This window comes from Engraulis encrasicolus, chromosome 24, assembly GCF_034702125.1.
Source record: "Engraulis encrasicolus isolate BLACKSEA-1 chromosome 24, IST_EnEncr_1.0, whole genome shotgun sequence".
NCBI classification, from domain to species: domain Eukaryota; kingdom Metazoa; phylum Chordata; class Actinopteri; order Clupeiformes; family Engraulidae; genus Engraulis; species Engraulis encrasicolus.
This window is the reverse complement of record NC_085880.1, coordinates 31919101-31929215: the sequence shown is the minus strand read 5'-3', so window position 1 is coordinate 31929215 and position 10115 is coordinate 31919101. Positions and strand designations below refer to the sequence as shown.

Below are 10115 nucleotides of genomic sequence, written 5' to 3'. Positions count from 1 at the left end.
TGTCAGTATGCCAGTAATTGTGAAACACTAAACCTGGAATGGAGGCATGGAGCCTATCTCGGATAGCTGAATGAAAGCGTAGTCTGTGTAGCGTGCCAAAAGAGTGCTTTGCTTGCATGGCAGAGGAGCCCATCTCTAATGAAACAGTCCGGTGAGAAACTCATGCCACTGTTACCTTCCATGGAAAATGGAAGTTTTATTATACGTAGGTGTAATACTGGAGGAAAGTACAGTAAGGTGTCTAGCAGCATACATAAATACACAATGCACAAGACATCACACACAGTATTGCAACACATATTAAACATAATGCACACGCTTACATGCCTTCAGCCATAGCCAGATCATGCACGCACGCACACACACACACCAGCAGCTGTCCCTGTAATCTGAATTTTGTTTTACAAACAATCCATTTTATTGCAGTCTGATGAGTCTTTTCATTGCAGGACTGTGTGGAATTCAAGTCAGGCTAATTATATGCCTGGTGTGCTCCGCCATCTCATATGGGTTAGTCTCCTCTCAGCAGTCACGTGACCTGCCTGCCCACAATACTGTAACACACCCACAGGGATGGGGACCAAGCCTGTACTTTGGATTCCCCTTAGAGACTTTGGAGTCTCCTCCCCTGACGGAAAAGCCTAAATGCTTACACTTATGAAGGTACATTCAAACTGTCATTTTTGTCTGTTTTTGTTATGAAAACAACAGAAGAGAAGACTCAGACTCAGAGGCGGAAAGTAGCAATTTCCTCTCCTTCCTGACAAAAAAAGTTTGAACACAGAGAGAAACACACTCGTGCACACACACACACACACACACACACACACACACACACACACACACACACACACACACACACACACACACACACACAGACACACACACACAGACACACACACACACACACACACACACAGCACTGAGCTACTCTCATGACAAAGTAATGGGATGGAACTAATGGCTGAACACACACAAAACAAACCATTACTTGACACACAGACACACAGGCACACACACGGCACGGGCACGGGCAGGGGCACGGGTACGGGTACACACACACACACACACACACACACACACACACACACACACACACAGACACACACACACACACACACACACAGACACACACACACACACACACACACACACACACACACACACACACACACACACACACACACACACACACACACACACACACACATTTGATTACTTTTATTTGGATCCAAGAGACAAGCAACAGGGTACAAGATCCAAATATTTTGGAAAAGGTATTTGACATGTTGATAGATCTTAAGGGCTACACACTTTTACATATAGTACCAGTCTTCTTACTGTTGTAGCTTTTAAAATTCATGGATAAACAAAACATATATGTCTCCATATCTGCATACTACCAATAATAGCTGAAACAGAGCTCCTCTTTTTTGCATTCCTCCTAACTGCAGTCCTCTAACTACATTCTTGTGTACATGGCCTAAGCTTCCAAAGATCAGTACTACTAGTCTGCAACACACACACACACACACACACACACACACACACACACACACACACACACACACACACACACACACACACACACACACACACACACACACACACACACACACACACACACACACACACACACACACACACACACACACCTGCTGGCTTGAAAGGACCACACCTGCTTGAACAGCATTTTTTTCATTATGGTATAGATTTTGAGACAGGTATGCCTCAGCCACCGCGCAAATGACGTCATCCTACGTAGTGGCTCTTTAAGTGATTAACAGGGTAAAGGATGCTGACTACATAATGATGGATACTGTATCAGGGATGCGGAAATCAAGTCATATAGTGTCATGTCATCCTCCATCATTTTTAGATCTCATTTCAGTGTGTGCAATATTTGCGTGTGGAGAGAGAGAGAGGGAGAGAGACAGAGAGAGAGAGAGAGAGAGAGAGAGAGAGAGAGAGAGAGAGAGAGAGAGAGAGAGAGAGAGAGAGAGAGAGAGATGCTGACTCGCTGCCTGTCGTCCTAAAAGTGGGGTTGCAGCCTCCAGTGTCTGGCACCTGCTGCAGGCTTAGTGACTCAGCATTTATTTTTCATCATGGTGCTCGAGAGAGGCAAGGCTGGCCACTCTATTAATGCCCTATGGGCGAACACTGCTCTCCCCTCTCCCCAGGCTTACACACACAGACACAGACACAGACACAGACACAGACACACACACACACCACTCAGACACGCACACGCACACGCACACACACACCTGCTAGCTTGAAAGGACCACACCTGCTCTGCTGCATCAAGTATTTATGACATATATCCATCACCAACGCACACCCGCTTTGCAACACACCTGCCTCGCACTGTGTAAGCACTGTATTTAAATCATACACACATTCTAGAACAGTATGTATAGTGTGCGTAAAGAACAGCACAGACGAGGCAACTTGTCAGTCAGGCATACTCAATCTAAAGTCTTTATGTATTTGATTTTTCTCTTAGTTATGCATTCATAAATATGTATGCAGATCCATATTTTCACACAAAACCGTTCACCATTGGGCACATACAGGACGCAGGCTACCAAAACAGCAACCATTATTTGATTGATAGTTACCAGATGATAGGTAATCTAAACCTATGTTTATATTATTATTACAAGTGATTTCTTAGCAGTTACTATAAATGTGTGATCCCTTGTAAAATCAGTGATCTCCTCCTATAAGCATTTCCAGTGTTGTAACACTTTTTTGAACCCTCACTGGCCACAACAGCCTGTGGGTGGGTCTGCATCATTTGATTTTACCGTACATGCCTGTGAAATGTAAAGGTGTGGATATTAACATACATGGCATGTCCATGGCTTACTCGGTCCCTCCCACTGTTATTGTCCTGCTCTTCTTTTGTGTTTTGATTTGGTTGTTGTGTGTAACAGTCATCCCTCCATTAGGTCATACGGCCATAATAATAGTGGGCCGGGTCATAGCATCATCACAATAGTGTAACACACAAAACAGGGTTCCCTTGTACTGTATACTGCAATCTTGTTTGGGTGTATGTGTACAGTGCCATCTGATGATGGCAAATAGTACATTTCTACAGAGTAAAACGTATAGATTCTGATGGCATGGTCGATAGAGGTTTGCATTACATTACATTTAGCTGATGTTTTTTTTATCGAGAATGACTTACAGATATTACAGGGTATTGCTTAGAGTCCCTGGAGCAATTTGGGGTTAAATGCCTTGCTCCAAGGGCCCTTCAACCATGGATGGAGGTGTAGGGAGAGGTAAGGGCAGGATACGAACCTGCAACCCTGTGATCTACTGTACAGTCCAACTCCCTAACCATTACACAGCGGCTGCCCACATAACTTTACAATTGTGTACACAGTACTTTATGGATTGTTACTGGTTGCCCCTCCTTGTCAAAGTCCCAGCTACTCATACATAGTAGATATACATGTAGATAACCAGAAGAAAGGTGCTAGGATACACGGACCCTATAGAGGTCAAAACTCAGGAAGACATGTGACGATTAACAACTTACACAAAAGGCATGCAAGAGTTTATACACAAACTGTAAAACTCTTTGGTTGTAAATGTGTAATAGAGATATGTTGCACATTTTTACTTACCTGTACTTGGGACATTACTTGAAAAGGAATGAGAAATATGATGTGTGTGTTGAAACATCTGAATATGAGAATGTAGAAAACTTAGGTCTGCTGCATTTACATTTTTGGATTATTCCTGTTCTGTATCTATCAGGCATGTCCAAAGTTACCATTCCAGCTACCTTTGAAGACAAACCTGTTCCTATTTTTATGTCCCACCCAACGTTTCAACATTTTTTTTTATTAGGTTGTGATTCATATCTGTCAGTCACAACTTGCTGTTCATCAGCATTCTTACGCTGGGAGGAGGCAGAGAGCCTGTCAAGACGGTTTCCCCCACCTTTCCAACTACGGCTAAACCATTCTCAGAATCGCAACACACAAGCACGAAAAGTATTGAAACTCTGACGCATTGTTAAAACATTCTTGATGTCATGGCAGGCTGTGACATTCTTCCACTTGTCACTAGGGACATGCACAGCACGACATTACAATTATATATATTTTTGCAAAGCTTGTGTAACTGTTGTAGACTGTTGTAAAAGTGCTAGACGAATAAGTCTAGAAAGTTACATAACTTTACAGAACTTGTCTGCTTCATTTATACTCAAAACCATCTCGTATTTACACTAGATCTGTCTCTGATTTTATAACAGGCCGCTTTGCACACGATTCCATTTCAAAACAGGGCAAACCAGTAACCAGGGAAACCACTAGGGACTGCTGCCATGGCACTGGTTTTGCTTTTTTCCCTTCTCTCTTCTCGTCTTTTTGGGCATTTGATGTCATCTTTCCACTCCACCCCGCCCCATCCACCAATCGGGCAGCCTCCCTGGGGTGTGTGCTCTGGAAGAGTGAGTGTGTGTGTGCGTGCCAGCCTCAATAAGACTCAGCCCACCTCCACCCCTCCCTGCGCATAAACACACTCTCGCACTGTATCTCTCTATCCACTCTCTCTCTCTTTCTCTCTCATTCACACACATAACTCTCAGCGACCAAAACACTACCAAACTACTGCGATCCACTGCGCTCAGGACTTCACTCACACAAGATGTCTTTCCTCAGTGGTCTGTTGGGCGATAAGGCGGATAACCTTGTGGACCAGGCTGTGGACACAGCAGGTAAGGAGACAACACATTCGGATAAAAGCCTAAATGTCAATAAAAGGGGAGGGGAGGGAGGAAAGGTGCACTTGTGTTGTGTGGAGATGGGCAGGATGAAAATGATGGGACAGAGCAGCTCAACGATGAGAAGTAGTTTTCCTTGATTGTCTATACATTGTTGAATGTCAGTGGAGTTTCACTTATAATGTTAGTGTTGTGTGCTACACTGGCCTGTGGAGATTATCTTAACTACCAACAGTTAACTTTAATCAGATATGATTTTAATATCCTGTAATTTGAGCGCACTGCGCAGCATTTGTGCTGCAATGCTGTCCAGTCCCCAGAGCCTTGTTTCCCAGTAAGTTTTGTTTCCTGACAGTCGAGTGAGACTTGTCTCCATAGTTGGTGCTGTATGGTCCGAGCTGAACACACTCTGCATGCCAGAAGTTTCCGTGCCGTGCTTCAAAGAGGCTCCGCTTCTTCCACAAATATGGCGAGGCCTGAACTCAAATGCCCTTGGTTCGGACAAAAAATATTTGGGCAAACAGCCATCTTGCTGCATATTTCCCCTTTGAAGCAAACTATACTGTGGCGCTTGTTAGAAAGGAGAAAAGTAAAAGTTCTTTTCCATGCATCCGTGTTGCGTTTTACAACCGTGGCTTTGAGTGCATTTGGCAGGGATCTGGGCCATTGTTGGTGGTTTGTATGGGAGGAAACCGGTCTGACTGCATTGCTTGTGTAATAAAGCTGCACCTTTCCCTTCAATACACTGTTGGTAGCTTCATCAAAACCTTCTGAATCCATTTGTATACATTCTGCAGATCTGTATCTTTGGTCCCTACAAAACTACATTACAGAACCTACCGTATAAACATGAATCTTATATTGTCTGCTTAGGAGTCAGGTGGGGCTTGTGACAAACAGTAGCTCATAAGTTTCAGTAACAGGCTCATGCAAAGGGAACAATGTTTCATCTGTGTCATGCTCACATTCCTTCAAAAGATGAAAGCAGCAATCTTGCCCAAAATGTTAACTTATAACAGACTGTTAACAATAAAGCCTGGGCAACTAAGATGGGCCCCTGTTGCGCATCAGCCTCTTGTTAAATTGCATTGCCAAAAATGTTCAGCAATAACATTCCGGACGTTCTGCTGTATTGCACCACAGCATAAAGCATTTCCAGGCAAGCAGGATTGGAATGCTGTTTTGGGCTGGTGTATTTTTCATTTTTTCTCCATTATTACACTTAGCTGATGTATTTATCCAAAGCAATTTCATTATTTTCAGTGCAGGGTATTAGTTAGAGTCCTTGAAGCATTGTGGGGCTAGGTGCCTTCTTCAAGGGCACTTCAGCTATGGAGTGGAAGGGTAGGACCTCATCAAATATTCTGATGCACCCCCACACACCAGCTTTGAGAGCATTTCTTTTTAAGACAGGGTTGTGCTTGAGTCATCTTCGAAGTGCTTCGAGTCACCTGATGCCAACACTGCCGATGCAGGACATTTTGCTGAATCATTCATGGATCGAGAATACGGCACTGCGGCATTGTATTATATTGTATTGCACTGTATTGACTGGGCCTAAAATGCTCTCTGCAGCCAAAGTAGCCAAGGAGAAGGTGAAGGACATGCTGAGCGGTGATGGTGGCAAGGCCAAGGACGAGACAGGAGGAATGGGCGACCTGTTCCCCTCCTCAGGAGATGACAAGAAGAAGGAAGAGGGAGGAGGAGGAGGAGGGATGTTCGGAGGACTCCTGTCGACGGAGAAGGATGACGGGGCCAGTGGAGGAGACTCCAAGAGCTCTGGAGGTGGGTCTCTCAGGCAAACACCACTTATCACACCAGAGGTCACTACGGGGGCAGGGAAAGACACCCTCAACGTCTTAAGATGATGATACATTAGGAAACTCTTTGAGCAACACCTTTGGGCAACCTTGTGATTAGATTTTATTTGAGCAGTTTATCAGTATAACACTTTCATTGGAAAAAATTGGATCATTAGTGGGCACATTTCCGTCATTTTATTTAGCTCGCTGCCCAGCTAACCACTTATACCATAACATCCTAGGCAACAGTAGGGGAAAAGATGCTGCAAAGTAAATCGCTCTCACAATACATGGCAGGAATGTAACACTTTATGCATTAAAGTAAGGGAATTCAGGTAATCCTTCAATATGAATGTATGTTGGTATGTATCTCTATTCTCTATCACTACCTAACTAAGTTCCTGTCAAGTAGCCTGAGAAGGATTTATAGGTGATGACGGCACAGAGTGTACAAAGGTAGGGAACTAGGATCTTGGTAGTGATGACTCATTATCTTGATTCTGCCATTACTACAACGGTTTACATTCATGCCACGTACAGTAGTCTGAGCAACATGGTTCTTTTCAAGAATCTTTCTCCTTTTCTTATTAAGCCAATTTGAACAACATTCCAATCAGCAGGGGAGAAATAACTTTGAAGGGAACTACACAGGGGGTAGGGAGGTAAGGAACTTGGATTCGGCTGCTTTGATCACAAGGCGCCATGTGATGCATTCTCCTGTTCACAGCACACATTTGTGCCCACAACTCATTCAAAACACATTCCAGTGAAATCATGTATCCACATTCCCTACCTCCAAAACTCCCAGTTCCTTCTCGAACTGAAACATTTTTGTTGCCTGCTGATTGAGATCTTCCATAACGTGGCTGAATGCCCTTGCCCCCGTGAAGCCCACTTCAAGTTCAAAGTGCAGTAGAGGCTAAATTAGAACACACACATCCCTTCCCATGCCCAGCGGCATTCTGGGTGAAAGTAGAGGTAATCACTTTAAATGTCAGGAATGGTCACAAAAGGGGAGTGTGTGAATTCCATGCATGCCTCAGCATAAGTTGTTGAATGCTGATTAGGAATGATTATAATGCTGATTAGAATGCTAAAGAATTAAGTACTGTATGGAGTAACATAGAGTGGTGTTCTTCAAGCAATCCCTAAGTATTTTACGATTTGGCCACCCTTAACATTAACAAATGTTTGGCCTCTCATTCAATTTACTTGGTGTTGCTTTAATGTGTCTAAATGATCAACTTGACATGTCGGTAGTCCTTTATCTGTAGGGCTGGTTCTAGCCATGTTGGGTCCCGAGGCAAATCATAGACATGGGGCCCAAAAAGTTTATTCTCAAAGTTCTTTTTGTTGACGTTTACCATGGCGGAACTTGCCGTTTTAGAATTTAACAAATTCCAATAGTACTTTAATTTCTGGGGAAATTTTACACTTTCGCAAAGCTATTGGTTTTTGCTTCAACACATCAATGACTAAAACCGGAACTTTGTCTGATTTCAGACCTGACAGACATGTTGGGAGATGTGGCCGGAGAGATTGCCGGAGAGGCAGCCAAGGACAAAGCAAAGAACGACGTCATGTCCTTCGGGAAGAGCCTGTTTGGTTGAAGCTCAGATGATGCCCTGATCGGAAACACACCTGCCCTTGCGGAAACACACCCCCTCATGATGTGTGTGTTTCTCCATATGTTGTTTGTATATAAGTACATGTGAGATTGTGTGTGTGTGTGTGTGTGTGTGTGTGTGTGTGTGTGTGTGTGTGTGTGTGTGTGTGTGTGTGTGTGTGTGTGTGTGTGTGTGTGTGCGCGTGTGCGTGTGCGTGTGCGTGTGCGTGTGCGTGCGTGTAAACATGGACTCTGAAGACCACCCACTCCTGCATCTACTCAACAATTACACTGCTGTTGTTTTGGCTTTACTGTTTTGCATCATTGTGGATGTTTACCATGTGCTGAAGACCCAGTGGTAATGAGGGTGTTGCTAACCACATGCTCATGTAACCAGTTATTTGACTGCTAATCTGGCAAGAGATTGAGCTAGCAGATCCTGTGTACATTTTAGTTCCACTAAAACAGTTCTAGAATTTATAGATGCCACAACTACTAGAAGCACCTCAGAACCTGTGTATGCCTTAAAACTAAAAATATATATTGTATTCTCACTGTTTATTTGTGTTGTGCTTATTATACTTAGGTTGCATGAAACTGCATTTTTTTTTGCGATTACTCTCTCCTTGTTGAGGACTTGAACTGTGTGCAGTTCTTGTATACAAAAGGTTTCTTCCCCATTAGTCTTTAAATCAAACAGAATTAGACTTAGTCGTGGTCCAGTTCCATATTTTAACACTGGATAGGTGCAGATATAAAGAGTGTGGATAACAGAAAACACTGGTGACATTTCTTTTTCTTGTAGTTGTTTACATTTAATTGACTTTGAACAAATGGACAAAGGGGCAAATACAAATGATGCGTAATAACCGATAATCCAACAAAAGAAATCATACAGTAAGGGTTGCTAGAAGGAAAATACATCTCTTTGTTCCCATATAAAAAGGTACACGGTTCATTTACACATCCAGGGATCTTTTTTTTTTAACTATTTATTAATTTAGGCATTTATTTATTTATGTCAGGGGAAAGGAGCGGTTATGAACCACACGCATCAGGTCCAAATGGTACAAAGAACAAACATTTCTTAAAGCTGAAAAGGAGAAGTATCCTCAAGTTCTCGTTTGAAGGCAAAAGCAGAGCCTTTACAGACACTCTATAGGCAATAAGGGATGGGTGCAGTGTTCGTCATGTAAGGCCGTTTCAACTGTGCGTCGGTCTCTCAGCGGGTCACTTTAAATTCCTATATTCTTTTATTTTCATTTCAATAAAAACAAGAAGAAGCCTGAGATTAACAGATAGAGATGTCAAGGTGTTTGTGTGTGTGCGCATAACGGTACTTTGGTGTCTCGATTTTAAATTTTTATATTTTTAGTTTGCGATCACTTTTTAGTGCTTAAGTCTTTGGTGTGACCTTTAAGGCTGGTGATATCTATGGCCGAGTCCGCAACGTTCACTTGTTCACTACTCGGGCACCATGTAAGGAACAGAACTACTCCCATCTTGAAGTGCACCATGCAAGGATCAAACCACACTAACTTGCATCCTTTACTGCCCACAACCAGGGAACAAAACAATGTAACACACACCCGTATGTACTGTACAGTAGTGACCAAAATAACGTAACACACATCCTACTGTAGTGCCCTACTGTAGTGAACCAGGAGGGCGTCGTCAGACTGGGCCATGAGAAAGCTATATGCAGCTGATATGCTCCAAGCACCGCCCCCAGAGGGGTAATGATTGGGAAGTACACGAAATCTACGCTGTTCACGTACTGTATAGGCAGCCAACCAGATGCTTACAATAAAAGTGCATTGCACAGACATAACATGAAACCATAGACACACAGAAACAGAGAAATAGAAAAGCTATATTTGACCTATAATGATATATGTGGGAAAAGTGATATATTTATTTATATATATATGTATAAAAGATCTCTGATGTGCCTTGTGTG

General features: G+C 43.1%; 1 protein-coding gene across 1 annotated transcript; it reads left to right on the top strand.

The window, feature by feature from the left end:
* Positions 1-4539: 4539 nt before the first annotated feature.
* On the top strand, positions 4540-9139 carry zgc:193505 (uncharacterized protein LOC559113 homolog). Its single transcript, XM_063191057.1, has 3 exons — positions 4540-4741; positions 6323-6532; positions 8053-9139. The coding sequence occupies exons 1-3, from the start codon at positions 4672-4674 to the stop codon at positions 8157-8159; spliced, it is 387 nt and encodes a 128-aa protein (XP_063047127.1). The 5' UTR covers positions 4540-4671; the 3' UTR covers positions 8160-9139.
* The last annotated feature ends 976 nt before the right edge of the window (positions 9140-10115 follow it).

What these genes read in the sequence shown, in the direction of transcription:
- zgc:193505 (XM_063191057.1), top strand. Translation starts at nt 4,672, where the DNA reads ATGTCTTTCCTCAGTGGTCTGTTGGGCGATAAGGCGGATAACCTTGTG. An exon ending in CCAGGCTGTGGACACAGCAG is followed by an intron (nt 4,742 to 6,322) that starts GTAAGGAGACAA and finishes TGCTCTCTGCAG; the next exon opens with CCAAAGTAGCCAAGGAGAAG. An exon ending in AGACTCCAAGAGCTCTGGAG is followed by an intron (nt 6,533 to 8,052) that starts GTGGGTCTCTCA and finishes GTCTGATTTCAG; the next exon opens with ACCTGACAGACATGTTGGGA.